The 27,978-nt window shown below is 42.9% G+C and overlaps 1 protein-coding gene across 8 annotated transcripts in view; it reads left to right on the top strand.

The window, feature by feature from the left end:
* Positions 1 to 27,978, top strand: part of Ncoa2 (nuclear receptor coactivator 2) — a 231,072-nt gene that overhangs the window by 165,565 nt on the left and 37,529 nt on the right. For all 8 annotated transcript variants that reach the window (XM_087897233.1, XM_085677343.2, XM_085677339.2 and 5 more), the window contains 6 exons: positions 14,122 to 14,225; positions 17,443 to 17,620; positions 20,759 to 20,947; positions 23,905 to 24,006; positions 24,671 to 24,814; positions 27,710 to 27,857. In XM_087897233.1, coding sequence (XP_087753359.1) covers positions 14,122 to 14,225; positions 17,443 to 17,620; positions 20,759 to 20,947; positions 23,905 to 24,006; positions 24,671 to 24,814; positions 27,710 to 27,857 — 865 coding nt within the window. The remainder of the gene's footprint in view (positions 1 to 14,121; positions 14,226 to 17,442; positions 17,621 to 20,758; positions 20,948 to 23,904; positions 24,007 to 24,670; positions 24,815 to 27,709; positions 27,858 to 27,978) is intronic.

Below are 27,978 nucleotides of genomic sequence, written 5' to 3'. Positions count from 1 at the left end.
ACCAAAGTATTCCCTAACAGACCTTTAGATCCCCGCCCTATAAACTCGTCAATCTGAGTACCCTTCGTCTCCCATTGTCCTCAGATCCCCTTCCAAGAAGGAGGTGGTGGTAATAGCCCCTCTTCCGTGCCCTCTGGACCAGCCCTCTCAGTGTTGTCCGTGGAACCCAAGAGCATCTCTCTTGAAGATCGGGATTTCAAATGTGTTCCCAGCTTCCATATTACACAGAATGGAAGAACTGGGCACCTGTTGCTTCCCATTTTATTATTGATTTAGTGGTTCAAGTTTTTCTGTATCTCATTGCTTATGATAGCCTTTATAGTTAAGTGAGCTGCATGCGTTTTTCTTTTTAAAATCCATAATTTATGAGTTTAACTTTAGGAATTTAACAGATTATGTTAAGTCTGTCTCTCACACACAAAATATTACAATTTTTTTCCCTTTAAAAGAAAATTATGTTCAGTAAATTATTGTCCCAGTATTTGCTGGAACAAATTTATATGTTCAATATTATTATTGATAACTAAAGAAAAGTTACTGTTTTACTGTGACTTTAAATTTATTCATAGAGAAACTATAGAAATGTTACAATAATAGCAATATCTCAGAATCTGATAAAATGTGCTCTTATCACACGGGTATGTAATACTCTTTCCTCTAGAAGAAACGTGTGTCTATATGTAGCAGAATTAATAACCTGTCCATTCCATTTTTAAGCCTGAATAGTTTCAGATTTTGCTATAAATTTTTAACATAACACTTTGGGAGTTTCTTTTTATTTGTAATTTGTGAACAGCTCCTTTAGAGGCATGATTTTCTAAGGCTGTAATCATACATGCAGGATAAAACTGCTCGGCACCTGTTTTCTGTAGAGCTCAGGGTGTCCACATGCAGTATTTCTTAACGCCTAACAACGCCCCTGGGAAGCAGGGGTATTTTGCAAGTGATTAGGGGTTGCTTTGCTGAGTCAGCAGCACCTTACAACATTATCGTAAGCTCAAAAAAGATTGAGGTTGTGTACTGACTTGCTCTTGGGGAAACCCTGTGTGCAACCAAATATTTTCCTTGGCAACTCAAAACTGACAACGGCCCCTATTCTCTTTTCTCAAAAGCATGCTGCTCACTAGTGTGATTTAAAAAGACAACAACAAACAGCGCATTTCGAAGAAGCATATCTGAGACAGTGTGATTTTGAGAGTCAGGTGAATTCAGGTGACAGGAGCCCAGCATCTCCTGCAGTCTTGACTGGAAATGTGGAGAGAAATACTGCCTCCTTTCCTGCAGGGCCTCTGACAACTGGTCTTCCCACCCTGTCATATCTTCAACCATGTCTGCCTCACCTGCAAGCTATCACCTGGCAGGCAACATTTCTTACCTGCAAACTGTCTACCTTTGCTGAGGTTACACAGGTTTCAAGATGTCATTGGTTTAGGTTTTTTTTTTTTTTTTGAGTCTAGATGATAGTTTTGTGTGCGGTCATCGAGCATTTGGAAGCTTAAGATTATTAAGATTCAAAGGAAAAATACATTTGATGCAGATTATGTTTTTATTTCATTATTAAAATGGTTGTACTTTGTTGGGGAATCATCCCTTATGGCAAACATATGTAAAACAAAACTATCTTTTAGTTCATTTAAGCATATTAATTTACTAGGAACAGCTTAATCTATGGGAGCATATTTTCCTGCTCATGGCTACTGAACTGTGATGTGTTCCCTGAGAGATTCTCTTATGTCGTAACCATGAGATAGCCAGGATACTATGGCCTATACATCTGTCACAGGGTGAACCCTGGAGACTGAACTGTCACACTTTAAGATAGTTGTTCTGGTTTCCCACCAGTGGGTCTGGCTGCTGAACAGTCCATAGATCATGGAACCATTGTAAAACTCCAGGAATTACAGGGTGCAGTATTTTCCCTCGAACCTTTTGCTGGAAAATAGCATGCATATGAAAGGAAAAGATTTGGTTTTAGAAAAGTAGTGATGATCCCAAATTGAGTAAAGTTTGTAAAGGGCCCTTAATTTTATTTGGCCTCAGTGGGCAAACTGTGGCAATTTCTTTGCCATTAATTTTGCTGTGCTCTGAAATACTCAGTTGCCAGCAGTCCTCTCTGCTTCTGCCACCTGGTTGAAGCATGGCAGCCTCCAAGTCAAGCTGGCCACTTGTTTGCTCTGCGCTTGCCTGCTGTGTATCATAGTTGTGGCCTTTTGTGTCAATGACAATTAGAAAGAGTTTGTGCCATAAGGAATTAAAGAGTCGCCTCAAACATTGATTCAGTACACCCTTTTGTCTTACTGTGGTGCCTACTGAGAGAAGACTTAGTAGGACTTCCTCCTAGGATGTCCGGGAAGTGGGTATATTGACAGAAGACCCATGTGGACGTTATTTTCACGCCGTTTCCCCTTTCCTCTCCACACCGCTTTACCTCTGCCTTTACTCACTATAATGGTGTTCTCTCCAACCACAGTTTGCTTACCAAAGATCAGTGCATACAGAGTAGGTTTTCTTTGTTGTGTGAAAAAACAAAACAGATAGGCCTGGAGAGATGGCTTATCAGGTGAAGGTGCTTGCCACCAAGCCTGCTTCAGTCATGACTCACCAAACCTAAGTTTGATTCCCAAAACCACATGGTGGAAGGAGTGAGCCAACTCGCACAAACTGCCCGTGACCTCCACACTGTACACACATACACAGATACATACATAGCAAATGAAATAACATTTTTATTTTTAAAAAGACAAAGTTGAACACCTTTTCACTACTCAGCCCCCAGGGTTATAGTTTTCATCCCTCCTTTCTTTTAGAAGAAAGTGTTTTCTAACCGTGTTTCTCTGTAATGGGGGTGTAAATTCTTTTTTACATCATTTGAGTATACTTGCCTGTCTGTCAAGTGTTCGGCAGCCTCCTCCTACATGCTTCCTAACAGGTTGTTGTTTCTTAACCTTAGCTAGCTGGGCTATGGTGGCACGTGGTCTTCACTGCAGCAATCAGGAGGCAGAGACAGGCGGGAAGGCTATGAGTTGGAGGCCAGCAAGAGCTTCACAGTGAGACCCTGTGTAAAAGACTGCAACCCACCCTCCCCACAAAAAATCCTTCTGTGAATCAATGAGAAAGTAAACCTAGAAAGGACAGGGAAGGCAACCCCAGGTTGCCTTCCCTGTCACTGTGCTGTGGGAGCTGCCTGCAGGCACTGTCCTCACATCTCCGTTAGGTGCTGTCCCTCTAGTTTCTTGGTTTATGTCGTGGTTAGCACCTTGCTAAGGTGAACCAGACAGTACCAGATTTCTGGCTACTAAAGATATTCGACTGTGGAAGATTTATGTGCTTTCAGGTTGTAAGAGTTTCTGGAAAACCAGCTGTGGCGATTTGAATCTGTAATCTCTGCACTCATACGGAGTTGAGAGTTAGCCTGACCTATAGTGGGTACGGTATTTCTAGAAGAAACCCCCTCCCCCACTGTCTGACCTGTGTCCCTGCTGGGAATAGATTCTATGAATTGTGGTCCTCTGAGCTCCTTTCTGGGGAGCTTTGCTGTAGGGAATGGGGTGGCTTAGCTCTCTCCTTCAGTGTGTTGCTTTCTCTTCTCAGATGATATGATTTGACATAATTTGAAGGTTTAGGTCTCTAAATTGGATGATTCTGTGCTTAATGATTAGCTTTTTGCATTAGGGGCTTTAAATTGGGAACATCTGCTTTTTGAACCACTCAGTAGTGAGTTCTTCCTGTGTTTGCACAAAGGCTCAGGTGAGCCATCCAGGAATAGGTGGCAGAAAAGAGGGGAGGGTTAGCCTCCTGCAGTGGTATTAGGACCCAAGGAGGGAAGCAAAACTACTCCTTAGTCAGGAACCCAGAGTGATGCCATAGAGAGAAACTGGAGGAGAGATGCCCTGGGGAAGAAGACCCTGAGAGACAAGCAGGCTGCTCTGTGGAAAGCTGAACCAAAACTCTGAGTCAAGAACCTGAAGCAGTGAGGCTCCTTGAGAGCATAGCCCCAAAGGACAACAGAGAGTCGATGCCAAGCTGGTTCTCATGTCTCTCAGTGTTCAGGGACAGTGACTTCAGTTGGGTAGTATGAGGTCAAAGAAGGGACGCTTTGCTTCCTGGACGAGCTGACACTGGGCTAGGTAGCAGAAATGGAGTACCCAGCCTTCCTTCCTTGCCTCCCTCCTTCCCTGCATCCCTGTATCCTTATCTGTGCCTTTACTGGCTGTCTTCATGGGACCCAACTTGACTGTTAAATACAACAGAATATTTACCCTGAGTTGAGCAACCTCTCCAGAGATTACAGCCCTTCCTGTGGCTAAATAAACCTTCCAGAGGTTCTGAAGCTTCTAGTGCTGTGAAATTATCTCTCGTTGCTCCTTTCTAACAGTAATTTTGCTACTATCCAAAGCCCAAGATTTGTTTTGTTGATTTTTCAAGACAGGGTTCCTCTGTGTAACAGCCCTAGCTGTCCTAGAACTTGCTCTGTAGACCAGGCTGGCCTCAAACTCACAGGCTGAGGCTGGGATTAAAGGCGTGCATCACTACCACCTGACGAGGTTTATTTTTTCCAAGAGCTGTGTGTGACTAGGAAAGGCTATGTTCTAATAAGAAGCCCGTGATGCCTAACTCACTTTGTTATATGTGGCTTCCAAGATGAGAATCTGGTTAAATACAATCAGTTTGTTGGGAAGCTTCGCTGTAGGCGACTTCTGGAATCTTCTCTTCCTTAGGAGTACTCTCCCCAGTGGCCCCACAGGAGTATGGCTTTCATTCTCTACTTTGTATGATTTCAAAGCTCGGTCTTCACATACACATGCTAGAATACAGCCCAGCTCTGCCAAGCACACTCCCACAGGGTCTGTGGATTCTGGCTAACCTGAATTCAACTCAGGCCCTGCTGTGAACCATTCAGTGTTATCATGGGTGTTACTGAGCGCCTGCTATGTGCCAGGAAGTGCATACCTGATTTCCTCAGCCTGGGATGAGTGGAGCACAGGGGCGGAGTAGCTCCCGTGATAGCAAAAAGAAGAGGAGGCTCAAAGTTTTTGAAATGAAGCTTTCTGCAGCGGGGGTTGGATGTGGCGGATTTTGGGGCGTCCTCAGTAGGTGGCGGAGTGGGCCTGCTAGTGGACAGACAAACATTCCTAGTAATGGGGTTTTCCATAGTGATGAGCAGGACAATGATTTGAACAAAATGTTTGTATGACTTTTTTGAGATTTTAGAAATAACTTTTTAGCCCAGTGATGGTGGCCCACACCTTTAATCCCAGCCCTTGAGAAGCAGAAGCAGGCAGATCTCTGTGAGTTTGTGGCCAGCCTGGTCTACAAGAGGTAGTTCCAGGACAGGCTCCAAAGCTACAGAGATACCCTGTCTTAAAAAAACAAAACAAAACAAAAAATAGCTTTCTATATAATTTCTATTTTATTCAGTCTAATGCTCTTCCAACAGAGCTATGTGACCATGCTACTTTCCACAGTCTAACCCATTTATGAGAAACTTTTGAATATCTCTATACTATAATTTTGTGGACCTTGCTTTTGTATTAGCATGTGTAGTTTAATATTTTTTCCTTATGTATTGGTGTTTTGCCTGTGTTTATCTGCTGTTGTTCATGCAGTTCCCTCGGAGGCCAGAGGAGGGCGTCCGAGCTCCTGGAGCTAGAGTTACTGTTTGTAAGCCCCCGTGTGGGCTCTGGGAACTGAACCTGTGTCCTCTGGGAAAGTAACCAGTAGCACATGTATTTTAAAGAAATTAAACATTTTTAAAGAAAGAAATTTGCGCTTGCAATTTGGTCTGTTGAGAGGCTGCCTTTTTTCTATGTCCCTTCATCCAGTTTCATCCTGTCCTTTCATCCTTTTAACCGAAAACTCTCCTTCCATTTCTTGTTCAGATAGTTCATAAAGCCTTCACTAATTACATTTTTATTTATTTTGAGTGCGCACGTGCCAGGCACACGTGTGGAAGTCAGCAGACAGCTTGTAGGAGTCTGTTCTTTTCGCCATGTGAGTCCTAGGGCTCAGACTCAGGCTTGGTGCTGATGGTGCTGGGCCATCTCCCTAGTCCCAAATGGAATTGAAATAAGAAGTTTTCATAGGTATTTAGCCTTTGCTTCTTAAACTGCTGCTGCAGAAGATGAAGGCACAGACTCACTCATGTGATCTCAGCAAACAATTGGTTGATAGAGACGGAGATGCACACAATCACAGATCCAGGAGTGGATGACGCTGTGACAAACATGATGCGTGTTTGTTGTTTCTTGGTTTGTTCCCTTATAGAACGTCTAGAGCAATGTGTATGGGCTTTCAGTACCAGCGTGATTTATTGTCTACCTGATTTGTTTTCGTTTGCTTCCGTTTTCTCTTGTGATCATCTTTAAGCTCCTTCAGGGCCTGACCAGTGCCACACAGGAATGTAAATTATCTAAGAGAGACTTTGGGCAAATTGTTAAGCTCTCAATGACTCCCAGTGAAGATGACCCAGCGTCCATTTATCTGTCTGTGGATCCCAGCAGGTGGTATGTGAGGTGGTATGTTATAGGAGGGATAGAGCTGTGGGGAACAGGCAGGGTCTAGCCAGTTTTGCCATGAGTCCTCCTTAGTAACCCCTCTCTTGATAAGTATACTATGCTGCCTTAAGAGGACTGGGCTGGCTAGTTTGATGATAACTTGACACAAGATTTAATCATCAGAGAGGAGGTACCAGACCCATAATTTTGAAAATGTCTTCATAAGATTGGGCTGTTGGCAAGCCTGTTAGGCATTTCTCCATTAGTGATTGATGGAGGAGGGCCCAACCCATTGTGGGTGGTGCCATCCCTGGCCTGGTAGTCCTGGGTTCTAAAAGAAAGCAGGACGAACAATCTATGAGTAGCACATCAGCTCCCGCCTCCAGGTTTCTGCCGTCTTGAGTTCCTGTCCTGGCTTCTTTCAGTGATGAACTACAATGTGGAAGTTTAAGCCAGATAAACCCTTTCCTCCCTAACTTGCTTTTTGGTCTTGGTGTTTTTGTCACAGCAATAGAAGCCCTAACTAAGACAGAAGTGAATCCAAGTCCTCCCTCTCTCAAGATGGATGTCAGAGAATATAATACGATGGAGTGGAAATAGCCTTGAAATTGGTTGAGTTTGCTGGGTTTGTGGGAAGGGAAATCGTGATACGCTAAGTAGAAGCTCAATGTCGAAAGTGAGGGAGGCAACTTGGGGCTTGTGTTCCTCCCACTACTAAAGAAAGTGCAGCTGCGAGTTTTTTAATATGCACGGCAGGAGATTTCAGCAGCGCGATGATACATAGTGCATTAATGTTGAACAGATAAACACATTTGGAGAGCACAGGAAGGGCCTTGTGTTTTCATGTTAGCAGAATGCTTCCTAATGAATAAGAATGTGCTGCTGGCTTCTCAGCCATATGGCAGCTTTTCTAATTTTAGTTGGATGCAGATGCATAATTCTCTCACGTTACCTTCTAGAGCCTTTGAGATGCTGCTTAACTTTTCTCATAATATTTAATCTATAGTGCTTGGCCAGGCACCGCCTGTCACTGTTTCCATGACTTCTTTCTCCTGCATGGGTCTGCATGGGTTGCACTGCTGCCTGATTTGGAGTCACTGAAGCCAGCTGGGTTGTAAGTGGAGCACAAGGTGGAAATTGTGCCTGTGTTCCCAATAGAATCTTAGGGTTGCTATGGAGGTGATTAGACGCCTGTTTGACATCAGTCTACTGAACAATTGATAGGTTTCTGAGTGAGTGCTTTTACATTATAAAACATGTACAATGTGTCTGGTTCGTTTTAGCCAAAGATTCTGATGCTTTAAATAACTTGGATTCAGTAGAAGCAGTTACCTTCATGCTTGGACTAATATGAGAGTCACTGAAACTTTTAATTGGCTTTCACGTCAAGAGAGGATCTGCACCAAAATGTTTCTGTTTCTTTAATGCTTGTGGATTATCCTTCAGGAGACATTTTCACAGAGTGGGTACTGTTTGTTGAGTTCTGTCTTTTTACAGCTAATGTCCATAAGCTTTCTACAGTCTCTTTATATTATTGTATTTTAAAAAAAAAAGAAAGAAAGAATAAAAGAACAGAAAAGAAAGCCAACAAAGGGTAAGCAATAGCTTCTCCCAGGATGGTGTACCACCTTGTCCCTGTGATGGGCAGGCAGCCTTAAAGTGGTACCTACACTTGTAAGCAATCCCTAATGGCTGCCACTGTTCTGCTGGAGTTAGAACTGTCCTGTGGCTGCCCTCCTTGTGAAGGGAAGGGCCCTCTGTTCTGGCCGTGTTTTGTGGAAAGACTGAGCTTTTATGTTCCCATTGCACTTGGCTAATAAACAAATACACAAGACTAATGTATAAGCACAAGTACACTACCATAGACCAATAAATAGACCTTAGAGGAATGTGTAAAGGCCTTTAACAAAGCAAGACCACTTCATAATTCCCAAATAGCTCATATAATTTCTCTAAAAATAAATTTTATTTTGGCTAGGCTGTATTTCTGATTTATTGCTGTTCTCACCAGAAAACGGGAATTTTACTTTCAAATTTATGCCTATACATGGCAGTGATATAAAGAGTGTTTAATTCAGCCACTTCAGAGACATGTTTTTTTTTTCTGTATTGTTAAGTCGGTTTTATTTCTAGAGATCAAATGCCCCACCTTTTCTTTTGTTCTCAGAGAAAGCACGAATAATAATTACTTATGAAAAAATATGGAATTTAATATTAATGATTTTCCCCAGTTTGTGGTATGACTCATCTTAACACGGTCCCCGAAGAGATGGGATTTGTTCTTTGCTTTGAAACTGGAAATCTAATTAATTGGTATTGGATTTCTGGAGTGCAGGCAAATGGAGAAGGGAGCAGGCAGGACGGCTCCCAGCAGCCACCCAGGAGGACAAGGGTAGTCAAAAGACACTGGGAGGGGCGGTGTGGAAGGGCTCTCCAGCCAGGGTTTGGCATTTGTAAAACAGAGCTGTTAATAGCTGTTTTATGATTTTCAAAGATCTTTTGGAGAGCAGAAAAAGAAAAGGAGAGAATATGGCTTTCATTGTTATTCTCTCAGGTCATATTCTTTATCTAACAAGAATGACTGTAATGGCTAAGGCACAGCAGGGAGACATGATGAACTCAAAGCACAGAGGGGACTCTGGAATTTAAATGTTAGCCTCCCCCTCTCCAGTGTTATGATGAGATTTCATAAGGTTGTGATCATGTGAAATCTGGAGCCAGCCTTCCACTGGTGCCTCTACCAAAGGATATTTTTATAACAATGTATTTTTATAGTTAATGGATGCAAAATATAGAAAACTAAATATAGTTCATGACCGCTGAGAAAACTGCCTAATTTAAAAATATTAAGCGGTATGTTTTAGTATAGTAATGCTGTACTTACAGAAGTATAAATATCTAGGGGGATGAAGCTTATTTTTACATGGTACATACAAACAGCATGCTCATCGCCGACATACAGCATATGTCCGGTTAACTGCATGTGTCTCAAAGGAGACTTACTCCTCCTCCCTCCTCCAGCTTCCTCACCCTTCCTCTTCCCCTCCCCCTTCTTTCTCTGCTTCTTCCTCCCTACCCCTTCCGTTCCCCTTACTTAATTTCAAGGCCAAACTGAACACTGAACAGAAGTACCCAAATACTATAAATTCAGGACCCGTTTGATTTTGATTCCAATCAGTGAAGCCATGTTTCTAGATGTTTTGTATCACTTCATAGTATTGATTACTTTCATTTTACAATTGAAAAGTGGCCCAAGCATAAATTCAGTGCAGAGCTGAAGAAGACATAGCACATTGTTTAGAAAGTGAATGTGTTCCCATTCATTTTCAGTGTAGGACTGAAAGGCTGGCGTCTCCCTGGCCAACTTCGTTTACCTGATGGTGAGCAATGAAAGTTCTCACTCCTCAGCATAACTCCCTGGCCATTTCTCTGTACACCTTCTGTGTCTTCTTTCAAGTCACGTGTTTCACTAATAGAACGTCAGCCTCCATCTTGGAAAATTATTAGTTCACATTTATTCATCATTTTCTAGGTCATTTGACAACAATCAAATGCACACCTTTAATCCCAGCCCTTGGGGAATAAAGGAGGTGACTATCTGTAGAGTTCAAGGACAGCCTGGTCTACAGAGCTAGTTCCAGGTTAGCCAGGACTACCCAAAGAAGATCTCTCTTGGGGAGGGAGGAATATTGGTTTTTCAAGACCTGCTTGAGACTGGCTAGGTAGAACATTCATGCTCTGATACTTGAACCACCTGCTGTCTTTTCCCTTCTAAAGATTTACCCTCTGGATAATATAAGGAGAAAACACAGCATATTTTGTTATTGTAAACAGTTTTTCAGGGTAATACTTAATTGTATCTGAGCTTTCAGTCTCCTACACACAGCTGTTAACGTTGCTAAGTCATCTCCTTGCCCCTGGCCCCTGGCCCAGGTTATATCTGATTGATAAGTCCATAAAAACAAACTTTTGCCCTGATTTGCTCTTGAGTACTTGTATCTCTGTGTCTTTTCTAAAGGTGTAAAGTGCTCTGTCTGAGCATGTTGGTATAACATTTACAACATGCAGGCATGAGGTTTATCAATTTATCAGTGTTGGGAGTAACTGCCTGGTTGGGTTGTCTTCAGGAAAGCTGTGTAAATTACATAAAACTACTAATAGATGAGCTTACATCCTCCGAAAGAGATCCCTATCCTTTAGATACGTGTCTCATAAAGTCTAGTGATGGCATTAATAGACAGCTCTCACAGAGATCACTAGAATATGTTGATTTGACCCTCGTAAAGACCCCACAGAAAGCAGTAGTTCACGCCTTTGCTTGTGATATCAGAATCTCATAGGACAATAGGCTTAGTTTTCCCAGCAGACAATTAAAAACAAAGGAGCTGCGTGCCTGCGCTCATCTCCCTCCTTGACTGTGGAGTGTGGCCAGCTGCTTCCAGCCCCTTGTGGCGCCCACAGCAGTTCCTGCTGCCCTCTGTCCTATCACAGCCCTCTCTCACCAGATACTTTCATCACAATAGCAAGGAAGGCACCAAACGTCTATGGCAACATAGATTTGAGGGTTATTTTCTTTGACACTAATTTTTGTGGCCTGGAGAGAAGGATTCACAGAACTGCCAGTGATCGGTACAGTGGTCCCATTTAATGAGCTCACTCTGCCCCCAACATTAACTTTACTCAAGTGTCCCTCTCCACCTCCTCTCTCCCTCCTCCTTCTCTAACCTAGAGCCTCAGATTGTACCACTAACCACGTGCCAAAACTAGGTCCATTATTTAAAAGGAATGAACTGTGAGAGAAGTTTAGATGCATTGAAATTTCCTGTGTCCAAACAAATGATTCACCTTAGAACCAATTCTCTAGAAACCCTAAGCCATGTCTCTTAACCTGCTGTCTCCTCTCTTTGCTGTTCTGGGAATTAGTACCAGGGAGCTTCTTGTTTGTCAACTAGACATCAGTACTTAGTGACATTCTTGGCTTACAGTGCTGGCCATTGAGAATATAGATGTGGTCCTCTCTCTGATGTATTTGTCTTTCAATGGGAAAGACTTCCAATGGGGCAGCGTCCTGTGGGGCAGTGAATTGGAGGCAAGAGCATGCAGACAGCCTCTAGAAAGGTGGTTTTCAATCTGTGGATCACAACCTCTTTGGTGTCAAATGATCTTTTCATAGGGGTTGCCTAAGACCATCAGATAACACTGATACTTATTTTACAGCCCGTAACAATAGCAAAGTTACAGTCACAAAGTAACAACAAAAATAAGTTTATGGTTGGGGTCACCATACCATGAGGGACTGTATTAAAGGGTCATAGGGTTTGGAAAGTTGGGAACCACTGCTCTAGAAGTATATCAGACTCTCATGCAAGGAAGGCCTTCCAAGCTGAACCCATGTTCCCCTACAGTCTGTTAGACCCTCTTGTGAGGACATCTTGGGTAGGGGACTACACCCCACAGACAGTGAGGAGAACAGGAAGGGTGCTCATCTTCAGCAAGGATCAGCAGCACCTTGTTCTTCCACACTGAAGAGGCCACTAAGGAAGGACTCATACTGAGGGCCTTACACCCACAGTACATACATTGTGCATGAGTTTTGAGCTTTAGAACTTAGGGAGTGTGGGAGCTTACTGTCTGAAGCATACAGGTGCCTCCATAAGGTGGTGATGGGTATAGGAGTCTGCCCCTCCTGGGGACTAGAACAAGCAGCACAGCATGGGCAGCCCTGCAGAGGGAAGGGGCAGCCCTTCAGCAGAGTGTTCCCGGAGGGGGTGTGATGGCTCAGGTCCTGACCCTGTAGTTGTGGAGAGAAATGAGGAAATACTGGCTAAACCAAAGTCTACCTCTGTGTGCGGTTATTTGGGGTGTCCTTAGCAGGGAGGAGAGAGTCTGATATGGTAAGTAACAGAAATGGGCCTCTGTTCTGTGATGGGCAGAGAGGGTTGCCTCCTGCTCTGAGGACTGCTAGATTGATGCAAACTGTGGGTAGACAGCAGGGAAGGGAGCAGAGGAGCCACAAGTAACAGACCCACAGTGCCCAGTCAGGGCGGCTACCAAGTCACAGCTCTGATTATAGGTGGCCCCAGTCTCAGGTCTATGAGAGTGAGTCAGGAAGGTGGTACATCTATTCAGAGAAGCAGGCATGGTCTGACATTGGTCAGATCTGTGAAGAGATTGTTGCCTATGAAATACACTGTATGCTGGTAGGAGTTACATTTGTAAGCAACCCTGGATTTTTGTTTTGTTTTGTTTAAAATCTTTTATTACACTTTTTATTTTTTGTGTGTTCATGAGGAAGGATGGAGCTCAGAAGATAGACAACATTGTGGAAATTGGTTCTCTCCTACGCCTAACCAACCTGGTATTTTCTTTTTTTAATCTTTTTTTTTTCCTTTCTTTTCTTTTCTTTTCTCTTCCTGCCATTTGGAGACAGGGTTTCTCTGTGTAGCCTTGGCTGTTCTCTAACCCACTGACATCCGTCTGCCTCCACCTCCTGAGTGCTGGGTTTAAAGGCATGCGTCACCAATGCCCAGCATCAACTTGGTAGTTTCTAAACTGTTTTACATGTTGTTTCCTTTGTCATTGACACAAGCCATGATGTGCAGGTGGCAGACATCGAAACTGAGGCCTTTGGGTGGCTTGCTCTGATTTAATAGTGGAGTAGATCTTGAGCTACATAGTCACTGTCTTATCTCTGCTGGCATATACATATCAGCTGGGAGTGGCTAGGTTTGGAGGACCTACATAAATTTGGCTTTAACAGATTTTCAAAATATTGTATAAAATTGCTTTTACAAAAAATGTTACTATGGTCATGGGAAAGGAAGCTGATGGTGAATGCTAAATAGAGTTGCAGTGTCATTGCTTTGGATTTTCTTCATTTAATTATAACAAAAACATGCAGTGTAAACAAGGATGTAATTTATTCAGTTCACACGTAATTGGCACATTGCTTTGTGTTGTTTTCTAGCAGGTTGCGGCTATGTATGTTATGCTATAAACTTACTTTACCATCCTTGAAGTAACACATTTACACGTGTATTGTTACCTGCACATCTTTGCTTTGGTGCACTTTTTTACAAAGTAGTGTAATGCCCATGGCGTCTCCAGCCCTGGGGATTTACGTCAAGGAGCACTGTCCAACCCCTCTGTACAGAGTCAAAACTCAGCCATTGGCCTTCTCTGGGCACTTGGTGGGGACGCCTCCTCCCTCTGCTTTAACTCATTAAGTCATTTGAACAAGTTTGGTCTTCCAATGTGGAGGATATGTCCTTAATTATGTTACTGAATTCTGAGGAACACTCCCCCCATGTTAGTTTGGAGAATCTCCTGAGTAGGAACTAATTGTCCCATAGTATACTACAGTTTCATAATGTGTGTTTTAAAATGTCTGCTAGGGACCAGCATGAAACCTCGTTTCTCAAAAGCCTTAAAGGGATCTGAAACACAAGCTCTGGAGGTAAAGGATGACACCTGGCTTCCCCGTCCAGCCGTTCCTCTTCTCCGGGGCTGGTGGGACCAACTAACTCGTTTATAGGCACATCTGACCCCCAGGAGAGTTTGGTGTTAGTCTGCCCTTGAAATAGCATCACTATCTACATTTGTTATCTACATCTTACATTTGTTGCAGAGAAAGCAGCAGCTGCCAACATAGATGAAGTGCAGAAGTCAGATGTGTCGTCGACAGGGCAGGGTGTCATCGACAAGGATGCGCTGGGGCCTATGATGCTTGAGGTACCATACCCTCATTTGGTTTTGTATTTTAAATGTTTTCAGTATTTGTGTGCTACATTTAATTTCAGGTGAATATAATTTAAGTAGAATCCATGCTCCTGTGCTTACTAATGTATGTGACTGTGTCTGTCTATATTTGAGTTTTTGCCTCCTGTACATGTATGTTTGAAAGTAACAACATAGAATTAAAATAGGTGAGAATACAAGCTAGCAACTTCATTGTCAGGTGAGCACTCATTTTCCAAAGCTGTGCTTACAAGCCATGTGAAGTTCCACGAGATCCGTTCCTCTGGTCAAGGGCCTCTGCTCTATAGACAACTTAAGATGTGACAACCAAAGAGGTTGATGCTTTTAGGACTGTTACTTCTGACTAGCTCATTTGAAATAGGATGAAAAAACTTTGTAAAAGCGTAACAGAGTGGCTGGTCTTGGCAGCCTTAAGGCAGCTACTGTCTCAGGTTTATAAAACCTTCCTTAGTTTTATTAGCTAGTTCTAAACACAAAGTGCCTGGCTGTCCCTATTTAAAATTAAAATTCAAGATGTGGGCTATGGTAAGATGAGAGAAAAAATGTCACTGAATAAAGAAGCAGAGATGCCGAGACATAAATTATGTCCGTGCTCAGAGTAATTTGCTCTGCTGATGACATTCTGAGCTCGAAAGACCACGTGGCCAGAGCTGCAGCATTGTCGTCTTGGAAGCTCTATGCCTGCTGCAGCGCCCACGTGGAAGTAAGAACTAGGATTTTTAAAATAATGCTAGCTAATACTCTCTTGACCTTATTGCCCCTTTCCTCATAAAATAGTTTTTGTTTTTAGAAAACTTAATTCTATAGGAACCTGCTTTATAATTGGGGGCTGGAGATGGAAGAATAGCGCTCGCCCAACACAGTCTTTGCATTCAGAAATAACAAAATTTATTCCTTGGGGCTGGACGTGCTAGCAAAAACCTTTAAATGACCCAGGTTGGCCCTTGTGTGAGGGCACTGCATTTAACCAGGTCTTCCGTATGCATCCCAGCAGTCGAGGAGCACTTCCCGCTTGGTGCTAAGAAGCAGTAAACAGGGTCGTGACGATTTAGAATTACATAAAAGAAGTGCACAGCTTCCTTTGGAAGAACTTCTGAATTTCAAGCATAAATTTGCTTGGAATTTTTCCATTTAACTTGTTTGTTCGTTATGTCTGGGGAGTAGGAAAGAACACTGGAGACTCTCGAAAGACCTCTGAGGCTTCTAAAAGGAAATGCTTAGAGCACCCACAGGCTATAGCTCAGCCCTTGAGAACAAGTTCGTTAATTGTAGAAATTGGATTGCTGTATGTTAGTGGCCCAGATCTCATAAAATCAAACTAAGATTTTTATGTTTGAAAATTATCTTCTGAGAATTGAATGCATAGAGCAAGCACCTGTGTAGAATCTTAGTAATGAATAAATGTATTAGGGTAGACGTACCTGAATCCAGTGGCTTATGGTTTAAATTGAAACCTTTATCCCTGATTACATGTAATCATTTAAACAAGGAAAGTATGTTCTAGGCATAGATGCACACTCATGCTTGCATCATGGCATAGTCGTTGCTAGGCAACAGAAACAAATGTCCGCTTTTCTCATCACACCATATCATAGTGAGCTTTTAAAAACACAAACAGTTTTGTAAGAAGGGCGACTTTCAGCTTTCAGTTTTATTAGGCTACAAATCAGCCTTCTTACGATGGTACCAAGCCAGAAGAAGGGATTTGCTCTTTCAAAAGCCTGAGGATGTCTGCTGATTGTCCAGCAGAAGCAGCGAAGTAACAAGGGACACGCAGTCTCTAAATGGACGTATGTTCTTTCCTGTGTCCCTGCCAGCACATGCCTATGTACACCGATTGGTGCAGTCTGTGTTCATGCCATTTACATATTTATACCCTTGCTTTACCGTGTATATGGTTCGTATTACAGAGAAAAACTGACAGAATATTTACAAAAAAAATCTAAAACCAAGCAGTGTTTTTCTGTTTGATTTGGTTTAGGTCTTTACTTCATTGTTGTTGTTAACTGTTTGAAGACAGGTTCTTGACGTGTAGCTCAGACTTGCCTTGAACTCACGGTAGTTCTCATGCCTTAGCCGCTCGGGTGCTGGGATTATTGATGTGTGCCACCATACCCCGTTTACCTTTCTTTCTTTTTTAAACAACTCACTTATACCTTAGGATCAGTTTTAGATGAAAGAGCACCTAGTTTTGTGATGACAATAGAATTAAAAACAGTATAGATTATTTCAAAGCAACTAACAAAACAGAAGCCTCTTGCATAAGCAGACTAAGGAGACCAAGTGTTTCAGACCATCCACTGTACATTAATGTTACAAATGCAATAGATATATATCACAAAGAAACCAAGTGGTGTAATCTCATTGGGAAGGCAGATTTGAGCAGTATGCAGCCTTTTTAAGTCCTGAATCCCATGAGGTCTGTGAAACAGAACTCCGATTAGTAAGGAAATGAGTGACTGGACATGGAGCCATCACTGCCAGTGCAGACAAGAAGGATCCGGCTTCAGAGTTAGGTACCTTGGGTTTGGCTATTGGGCAAGAGGACATCAAAAGGAGACCGTGTGCCTGCAGCAGAGTAAACATAGCCCATAGCTGTCATTTATCTTCGCTTCCTACAACATTTTAAACTCAACTCTTTGTGCAGTCTAGACTGAAGTAAGACGCAGTGAGACAGTGAGCCTCCTTACAGGATGCATGCTACCAGCACTGAGATGACTTAGACACCTGTTCTTATCCTGAGGCGCTCTCAGCCCGTGCTGCCATCCCCACGAGTCCCTTGACACCAGACAGTGAAGGCCGGATGTCGCTTTAAAGGTCTAAGACCATCTGTGATTTCACTTAAACCCTGGCATGTTTAAAAGTTGTAAAAATTAGGGGATTTCCCCTGGTACTTAATTTAAAACTGAGAGAAAAAGAATGGTCACAGGCCTTTCTCTCAGCATATCTTGCAGAAGTGTGGGGAAAGTTCTGGTGTAGCTTGCACTAGCCTTGTGGAGTCCGTCCGTCCTGGTCTGAAAAACAGGGAGCGTCCTGTACGTGCTTATTTACCAACAGCTGTTTCCTGGTAGACCAACAAACTTGGTGTTTGTGTTTTGGTTCTAACAAGAGGCCCTCCTCTAACCTCTCCTCCAGCTGCATGGCTCTGTGTGGCTGTGTCTGTGCTGACGCTGCTGATCTTTTCCCTTAGGCCCTCGATGGCTTCTTCTTTGTGGTGAACCTAGAAGGCAACGTTGTGTTCGTGTCGGAGAATGTGACACAGTACTTAAGGTATAACCAGGAAGAACTGATGAACAAGAGTGTCTACAGCATCCTGCATGTTGGGGACCACACTGAATTTGTCAAGAACCTGCTGCCAAAGTCCATAGGTAAATGGAAGCTGATCCCCTGCAGCCTCCCTTCCCCTCTCTCATATTTTCTTGGTGTGAGTGAGTACATAGGACTGTGTTGTGTCATGGGTATAACGGCCACTGTAAGGATTCCAGATAGGAGTCATGGGTGCCATCGCTGATCCTGAATGAAGGACCATGTTGATCTTATATAGGAACGATGTGAAAATAATTCAAAATGAAAGTACTTCTAGCAGTCATTGGCAGAGGTGTTTTCTATATTTTAAAACAACTTGAAACCTTTACCCACATCACCACGACCAACCAACTTGAATAGTCCATTTTGCTATCACCACCTGAAAAATGGGCCATGACATATTAAAATTTGGCTCTCATGGAGTTCCGTGTGGTGTATATGTGTGAAGTGCATGTAGAACGTTCTAAATATGAACACTGGGGCATGTACACAGTCTTTTTCATGTTAGTCTCTTGAGCAGCTCTGCAGATGCCATTGCAGAGCTTAGCCCATCCCATGTCTCAAGTTTTCTGATGGCAAAATGTTTTGGAGATGCTGTGCAGAAGTGCACATGGTGGGTGTGGGCCAGCATTGTCAGTGGGCACATCACGGCATACGCCTGCCTTGGTTGCTGTTTCCACTTACTTCTCAGTCTGGATTAATAAGAACTTTTCCCTTTCTTCTTCGATAGCTCTGTGTAATCTCCATTATGTGACTAGCTTTCACAAGTGCTGATAGCGAAATGAGCTTTGTCTTCTGAGCTCTCAAAAGCTAGCTGCGCCTCCTCCTCCATCGAGAGTTAGAACGGTGACTTGCAGGAGCGGGAGAGACTTGGGCTTTCTACTCTCTAGAGTCACTCTCCTTGCCAGCCTGTGAACAGGCTCTGACATTGGGTCCTCTGTGACACCCACTGCCCCTGGTGTTCTCTGGCCACTGACTGCTTTCCTTACGGTTGTCTTTCCCTTGGGGGATGGTCAAGGAAAGACCCAGAGTGAGATTCAGGGTGGTCCTAGTGCAGCTCTTCCACCAGCTGCACATTTCCCTGGCAGTCGGTTTCCTCCTGAAGTCCATCTCTTTGGTCCTCTCTTTAGAAATCCAAATCAGGATCTGGGTGGTGGTGGCGCACGCCTTTAATCTCAGCACTCAGGGGGCAGAGGCTGGTGGATCTCTGTGAGTTTGAGGACAGCCTGGTCTACAGTGTGAGTTCTACGGTAGGCTCCAAAGCTACACGAAGAAGCCCTGTCTTAAAAAGAAGAAAAGAAACCCATACCGAAAATCATTGTTTTCTTTCTTTCGCTGTTTTCTCTAATATGTTTCAGAAAACATTGATGCCTTTCCTTTAGTTCAGCGACTTTCAAAACACACTTTGTAATTTTGATGGTAAAACAGGAAGTGAAGTTGTTTTCACTTGACACCGTGTCAGCAGCACTTTGTCTTCAAGAATTTTTAGTTCCACTGAGGAAGGCTACACTGTTATTGGATGGGTCAGAAGCAGACAAGTTAGAAAACATACTCTCAAGTTTGGCAGCAGTCTGAATAAGAGGAGGGTGTCTCTCACAGAGCACCCTGCCATGGTGCATGTAGCTCAGGGAAGAAGTAGTAGTGGAGACAGCAGGAATCATCCATGTGGCACTCGGGGCAGAGTATGGACAACCCTACCAACTCGATGGGGCGGGGCTTCTCAGTGAGTTTGGGGCCATATAGTAAGAGTGTTGTCATCATCCTGACAACTACAGTCCAAGTCCTCTGGAAAATGTTGATGCCATTTGCAGAGTTTTGACAGGTGTTAGCACCTCAAAAACCAGAACACAAGCAGACTAACTAGAAACCCAAAAATCGAGCATTCAGTATTTTAGTAATAAGTAGTGAAAGCATGCATTTGAAGAATAGCGGCCAGGATGAAAGTTGTGGAGTATAGAAGACATTTTGAAAAGCCCAAGTTTCTGAGTTACAAAACATTGTTGTGTGGTTCATGAAAGTATCTGAGAAGTGTCAAGCACCATGTAGTAACTCTTACATTATATTATACATTAATATTATTAATACATTATATTATTACATTATATTAGCCCTTTCTTCTTATCTATGTTAGCCATGTGGCTCGGTACCGTATTGGGCGAGGCAGTCACATCTTGCTTCTTCTGTGGCTGGGTCACAACTGTGACTAGGAATTTCTTCTTTCCAGAATTCTCCTGTTCTCTTCCTGTCTGGTTTTTTCGCCTATATTTCCTGCCTGGCTACTGGCCAATCAGTGTTTATTTAAAATATCAGTGACAATACAGACCATTGTCCTACACCACTTCCCTCTCTTTTTTAGAAAAACAATAAGAACTCTGAATCTAATATCCTTTGTTTTTAGTTTTTCTCCTGACCATTATCCATAACAACTTGTAAACAACATTTTAAACAAAGAAAAATATCCATAGTCCAGTTTTTGGGAATATGGGCGTAGTTTTCCTGGCTACTTCCTGTTGGTTGGGGGCGCTGATAATCTTATGAGGACCTAAAGAAAATTTAAAATTATGAGCAAGTCATGACTAGCGTATCCTGTGAGGGTTGATCATCTCAAGCGGCAGTCTTGAATTGTTCTGGATATAGAACTCAGACATCTGGGCTATCTGTTTCTACCGGAGATTTCTTGGGTGGTCTTCCTTGATCAAACCTGATTTTTCTTAACTCAGAATGAAACCACAGCCTCTCATTTCCTGTGGAAACAAAAGCAAGTCCTCTTCTCCAAAGTAACATATTTTTTTACTTCAATTTTGAAGTCAAGGTATTTTCAAACTACCTGTCTTGGATTAATTCAGCAGCATTTATAAACAAGCATCTTTTAGCAGCTGTTGCTCCTTAGCATTCAAACAATTCAAAGAGAACATAATAACATACAGTTACCAGACTCCCTGTGTATTTTTCATCTTTGCATGGCTTTATTTTCACCTCTATTTCTTTTATTTTTAATTTTTGGCTTTTTGAGACAGGTTTTATCTGTGTATGTTTAGCTATCCTGGAATTCACTCTGTAGACCAGGTTGTCCTTGAACCCATAGAGATCTGCCTGCCTCTGCCTCCCAAGTGTTGGGATTAAAGGTGTGCACCACCACACCCAACTACTGACCTGAATCCTTTATTTCTTTGTAATCTTGGGTCCCTTTTGCCTCGCAGTGAATGGGGGATCTTGGTCTGGTGAACCTCCCAGGCGAAACAGCCATACCTTCAACTGTCGGATGCTGGTGAAGCCTTTACCCGATTCAGAAGAAGATGGCCATGAGAACCAGGAAGCGCACCAGAAATATGAAGCTATGCAGTGCTTCGCTGTGTCTCAGCCTAAGTCCATCAAAGAGGAAGGAGAAGGTAAGATGGACCCTGGGATCGCCTTAGTAATCACAGGGTGGTGCTCACACAGAGGAAAGCGGGAGGCAGTTCCTTGATTCTGTCCCATGTTTACTATTTGTGTAGTTTAATCTTTTCCTCTACATCGTTGGATGGGGTGAGGGTGGGGTTGAGCTTGTATGCGCATAGCAAGCATTCTACCTCTAAGTTATATCTCGATTTAAAAGTGTTCTGTGGTGATCAATGTGGGATATCTCCATGTCCTGCAAGGCAGCCAGGAGTCACATGAAAACCACATTCAGGGGCATGTGTGCTTGGTGATCATGGCACTTCTGCAGCTCTGACAGTGGCTGTGTAGAGGATCCTGGATTGCTTTGAACACCTAATGCAAATCTTATGCCACAGACCAAGAAGCATGTACGTGGGTACAAGCAGCATTTTCCATAGACTTCCTGGGGAGTGATGGAATCTATGTAACTTATTTGGACATCAGATCTTCAGTGGTATAATAGCAAAGTAGACAGACATAGGAGTGAAGAGTAGAGGGCTTTCAGGTGCATAAGCTTACTGGGCTGCTATGTGTGGTGAGATGTTGATGTCATGTCATCCCTTGCCCTTCCACCAGCTAATTCACACACTAAAGTATAAGTGAATCTTTAGTATAAGATGTTGCAGAAAGCACTCTGTGGGAGTAACAAGTGAACGAGCTTTTGACCCCACTCACAGAAATATTCTAGAGAGAAATCAGACAGGCCAACTCCTAATTTAACCATTAGCTCTGGCTGTGGACAAATTCTTTAATGTCTCTTTTATTTATTATCAATTTATTGTGCGAGTAGCAGAAGTTAGTACAGAATGGGGATGAAGGTGTAAATCGGGTCAAGTGCTTCCCTGATGTTTGTGAAGCCCTGGATTCAGTTCTCGGTATGTGTACACACATACACACACAGGACTCGTGATTATTGCTAATCTGTAGTTGCCACTGAATATTAGCTTAGTACTTCTTAATAAAGTATGTAAATCTTTATTTTAAATTTAAATTTTATCAGAAGGGATCATAAAGAGTTATCAGAAGATATTTGGTATTTCCGATTTAGCCTGTGTTTGGGTCAGTTTCATTCTGTTCCTTCATAAGAGGAAGCACTGTAGATCGGCCATGATATTCCAAAGACGTATAAGGTACACTTGTGTCAACTACTGTTATGTACTAGAGATGAGAACATGTAGATTCTGGCCGAAGATGTAGCTCTTGAGAAAGTGCTTGCCCAGCACACACAAACCCCTGGGTTCAATCCGCTAAACCACATAAGATCAGGCATTGTCATGTAATCCCAGCTCTCAGGAGATAGACACAGATGAATCAGAAAGGTAAGGTCATCCTTGGCCACACATAGCAAGTTTAATGCTGGCATAAGATGTAGCAGACTCTATCTTTAAATTAATTAACTAACAAAATTGAATTTCAGGCAGTGTGGTGGTGCACACCTCTAATCCTAGCACTTAGATAAAATCCAGTGCATTTAAGGTGATACAGTCATAGTAACCCTAGCACGCAAGAGATAAAGGCCAGAGATTGAGGCCAGCTTGGTATACAGGTGCATCCAGGCCAGCCAAAGGGGCATAGCGAGACTCTTACCTCAAAAGGATAAGAAAGAGGGGTGGGGTTCTGTCTGTTCCTGAAATGTAGCATAAGCAAGGGCTTCTTCTCTCTCAGTGTCTCTCTCTCTTTCTATCTCTCGCTCTCCCTCTCTTCCCTCTCCCCGCCCTGAGACAGGGTTTCTCTGTAGCTTTGAAGCCTGTCCTGGCACTAGCTCTTGTAGACCAGGCTGGCCTCGAACTCACAGAGATCCGCCTACCTCTGCCTCCCGAGTGCTGGGGTTAAAGGTGTGCGCCACCACTGCTCAGCTACTCTTTTCTTTGTTTCCTCTTCCTTTTATTGTAACTACAATACTGAGCCTTGACCTCATGGTCTTGCAAATTATAGGGAGTGTTCACCCCTGAGCCACGTACCCCACTTCCCATGATGCTTACATTTTAATCTAAAGATACAGTCTATTACTCAATAAAGCCCACCCAATAAAGGAAAGAAAACCTCCCAAGTTTAAATGTGAACAATTGCAAGGCCATGGTGTAAGATCTTATGAGCCTGTTATTTCTGTAGCAGCCTTCCCTCAGCCTTTCTTTAACTTTGAAGAGCCATTCCATGTACTCTGCATGTTATAAAGTATATAAAACATGTCACTGCCCCCCCAGAAGTTAGCTCTCATAGAGAAAACAATGAAAGCAGCAGCTGAGATGTGTCAGCGGTTAGGAGCTCTGGCTGCGCTTTAGAGGACACATGTTTAATTCTCAGCACTCACTTGGTAGCTCACAACCATCTAGAAATCCAGTTTCAGATCTGTCAACCTGAAATCCACAAGCGCGAGGCATGTAAGTTATACACAGACATACATGCAGGTAAAACATCTAACCACAAAAACTGAAGTGGGGGATGAGGTTAAACGTTAACGGCGGCTGTGCGGAGCTCTCCGTGTGCAGTGGAGTATGCTCTGGACCTGCATTCGTTCACATCTCATCGTCCCATCACAGGTACCTCACACACTTTAGGAGTGAACCTAAAGCTAAGAAGCAAAGTCCTGATCAACAGGATCCTATTTTAGTTTTTCTTTTTTGCTTTACTTTACTTTATTATGAATTTTGTTTTTATGCTCAGTGACTTAGCAAGAGTGGAGCCCATCTTGACGTCCCAGTTTCCAGTCAGTGCCTCCTTAGTGTGTCGGTGAACTCTGAACACGCGTGCTCTGTAGCTTCGCCATCTGTCCTCTGATGCTCCTCCCCAGCAGCTGCCTCCCATTAGAGCCTCGCCGGGCAGAGGGGCGTGGCCACACCCACTGATTTCCACGACTGTGCTGGCATAGATATCGGAGTGATTTACAAGTAGAAATCTTTATCATATTAACAACTGTGTCCTGTTTAAGATTTGCAGTCCTGCTTGATTTGTGTGGCCCGAAGAGTCCCCATGAAGGAAAGACCAGCCCTTCCCTCATCAGAGAGCTTTACCACCCGCCAGGACCTCCAAGGTAAATCCTTGTCAAAGAAGACAAAAGCAGTCATTTCAGAACACCTAGATGCCTGGATACAAGGACTGTCTCTGAGAAATCATGGTATTTAAGCTGTGGTAGCCGTGACTGCTGGGGTGGGAGTGCTGAGGGAGGGGCAAGGCTCACAGAGGGGCAGGCTGCCTTCACTGGGTGTCGTCCTGGAGGTGTATTTGTGCAACCAGCTCCATTTCTACAGCTTTCTCTGTGTGGCCAACCAACCCCAGATCAAAATGATTCAATTTTTAAAAATTGAATTGTTCTGAATATATTAAATAGCAGTGATTTAAAAGTATTGGGGGGAAAGGGAAGCTAGATGTGATAGCACATACCTAAAACCAATCCAGTTTAAGGCCAGCCTAAGCTGGATAATGTGTCCCAAATTAGAATGGACTATATCAGAAGAATAAATAAATAGAATTAATAAAATAAAAATACACAGGAAGATAGAGAGGTTATATTCATATCCTGTTTCATTTTACGTAAGAAGCTTTAGTGCCTGTGCGTTTTAGTATCCATGAAGTCTGAGATGAATACCCACAGATTCAGGCAATGACTCTGAGTAAATAGTAAATAGATGGATTCTTAAGTTTCACTTGTTTTTCTAGAAAATGGGCCTAGTAAATGTAATGCCATTATCTCATAGGCAAGATCACTTCTCTGGACACCAGCACCATGAGAGCTGCCATGAAACCGGGCTGGGAGGATCTGGTGAGAAGATGCATTCAGAAATTCCACACGCAGCACGAAGGGGAGTCTCTGTCCTACGCAAAGAGGCATCATCACGAAGGTAGACCTGTGCACTTCACTTGATAGGAACTTTTTTTTAAATATTTATTTATTTATTATGTATGCAGTGTTCTGTCTGTCTGTATGTTTGCATGTTTGCTGCCCTAAAAAGGGTACCAGATCTCATTATAGATGGTTATGAGCCACCGTGTGGTTGCTGGGAATTGAACTTAGGAACTCAGGAAGAACTATCAGTGCTCTTATACCTCTAAGCCATCTCTCCAGGCCATTAGGAACTTTCTTTAGTTGCTTGGGAGGATGGTCCACCCAGAAGATTCCTGAGTCTTGCCTCCCAGAGCTTCTGTGTCCTGTTCTGGTGCTAGCCCAATGAGCAAAAGCTGATAATGTCATAAAGAAGGGGAAGGTCATTTTCTGTGATCCACAAGACAACAAAGTTCTGTGTAAGCTAAGGATCTTGTTCCTGAGGGCAGTCTGGAAGGAGAAACAGATGAAATTCGCAAGAGTGAATAAATCCCAAACTTTCTCAAGGTACAAACAGCAGACTCCAGATGTTTCCAGGAGGCCCAGAGAGGCAGCATGGCCTCCTCTGGTCAAAGACTAAAAGGACAGCAGAAGTAAGCCAACACTCCAGCCGTCTCCCGGTGCATTCGACCCTTAATGAACACCGCCTTGGCCTTGTTCTTTATTGTTTCATCATCCCCAAACCAAGCCCATGAGGTGGACATCTCAGCCCCCTGCCCCCCTTCACTCCCTGAGACCCAGCAGCGGAAGTGACTAGCACCTGGGCATGCAGACAGTGTCAGCTGGTGACTTCTGCAGGCTACACACCCACCCTGGTGGTCATGCTGTCATGTTCTCCTCAAGTCGCATTTTCTCAAGCGCATTTGATTTTCTTTAGAACAACTGAAGACAAAGAACAGAATTCTTTTAAGCTTTACCAAAAGCTGAGTGGGGAAGGAGGGCTGGCCAGCCCGCAATTGGCCAGCATTGGCTCCATGGCACATGAGAGACCATGGGCAGAGAGTAAGGCATCTCAGACCTCAACATAGGCAGTTGTCTGTCTCTGCAGAAGAGAATCTGTGCCAAATGTGTGGGAAATGGAGCTGTAGTTTGTCATGGTTTAGTGTGCATCTGTGACCTTGGTTTTTTAACTAGAGAGGTTTGTATATTGAAGCTTTATGTTTTTGAGGCCACTTAATGTAGAAGCACAGACATAGTGAATGTACTCTTGCTCCCATTTGCTCCCCACATCTGTATCTTGTTCATCCTAATTTCCGACATTGTTCTTACCATTAGAGTAAGGGCAAATATAGATGTTATATTTGACAGAAATCAGTATTTAACCTACTGTTTACCTTAAGATAATGGCTTGAAATAAAACCAGAAAGAGCGACCTTTGGCAAGCATGTTCAGCCTCCCTGGATCCTGAATACCTTTCATTTATTATTATCATTATTATTTATTATTTTTATTATTTATTATCCTGAATGCCTTTCATTGCCTAGCTTCCTGCTTCCTTACAAGGGAGTTTATATCGATGTACCAGGTGGTATACCAAGTTTAGAGGGATAGGAAGTTTAGACTGGAAGGAAACTGAACATAGATAAACAAAACAGGTAATGCCAGAGCCCACGCAGTATCTCAGAAAGAGTGCTTGCCAGTCACTCATGGGGACCTTAGTTCAGATCCCCAAGAACTCATATAAGAAAACAGGTATGGCTATGTGCTTGCTCACTTTAAACCCCTGCACTGTGGAAGGGGAGACATGATTGCTAGGGCTTTCTAGGCACACATAGGTACACACGCATCACACATACACACTCATACATACCCACACAAAAATAAATCTATAAATAATTTTTTTTAAAAAAAAATTCGTAATACCAGAGGTTTCCAACTGCACCAAGTAGAAACCTGCTTGAAGGTTTTCTTTGAGTTTGGGAGTGTTCTGAATGACTGGGTATGCTCACACATTGCTCCTTAGCATGCAGGCCAAATGGAAATGGAAGATCTTTAGAGATCACAACGAAGGTCAGAAGAAATCTGAAATTATAAGCCTCTAAGAATGTGAGTCCTTTACACAGTGATATTTCTGCTACCTACAGACAAACTCATGCTTATTTTGCAAAACATCACACACATAGAATAATAACTGATTCCTAGTACGGCCTGGTAGTTTTCTTATGTAGCAACTTATTTTTATCACTATTTTTTCCTGAATTAAAATCTTCTTATATGAAATGTTCATTTTAAAATACAGTTCTAAAATATAAAAAACAGTTCAGTCAGGCAATAAATCTCAAGATTATTTTAAGAGAAACTGCATTAAGCCAGTTGATTTGCTTTGTATTTCTTGTCTTTATAATAGAAGTATTAGGCCTTTATCTGTAAGGTAATGTGGTTACTCTTGCTAAGATCTGCAAGTGGCTTTGGTTCTGTTTGCCTTTTCTTCTGAAAGATGAAGATTTTTACCTTTACTCCTGTTGCCCTGAGCATGGAAATAACACTTAGCTGTACTGTGAGAAACAGAATTTAGGAAAGGCAGTATGAGGTGAAGGATTGAACAGGTCACCTCAAGATGAATATTCAGACGACACATTCGTAAATCTTATTCTGTTATTTACACTGTAAAGGGAATCAAAAGGACAGATTATGCTTAGAGAAACCATGGTTTGGCATTGTGGTGTTTTTTGATATTGTTTGGAAATTACAGAAAGACTTATTTTGACCTGATAAACAGTTTACACTCACTTTTCCCCATTATGATGATCTTTATAACCTGTACTTTTTTAGCATGCTGGTAGGAAATCTTATGAAATTTATCACTAATGTCTTGATAGTCCTCCCTTGCTCAACTTTTCCTGATTTGCTTTTTTTTTTCTGTCTTTTTTAGTGTTTTTCTAAACATGCCTTCTGTTTTCTTTTTTGCCTGCAGTTCTGAGACAAGGCTTGGCATTTAGTCAAATCTACCGTTTTTCTTTGTCCGATGGCACTCTCGTTGCTGCACAAACGAAAAGCAAACTCATCCGTTCTCAGACGACTAACGAGCCTCAGCTTGTAATATCCTTACACATGCTGCACAGGTAATTGTCCACTAAGCCTCAGTTTCCCTTCCCCGGTGGAGAGAAGTGCTGCACGAGCAGTATGCTACCGTGTAGCCCCTCGGGTTCCGCGGACTCCTGAACTGCAAATGAGATTGTTGTT

This window comes from Myodes glareolus, chromosome 16, assembly GCF_982192425.1.
Source record: "Myodes glareolus chromosome 16, mMyoGla1.1, whole genome shotgun sequence".
In the NCBI taxonomy this organism is placed as follows: Eukaryota; Metazoa; Chordata; class Mammalia; order Rodentia; family Cricetidae; genus Myodes; species Myodes glareolus.
This window is presented reverse-complemented; position numbering and strand designations above follow the sequence as displayed.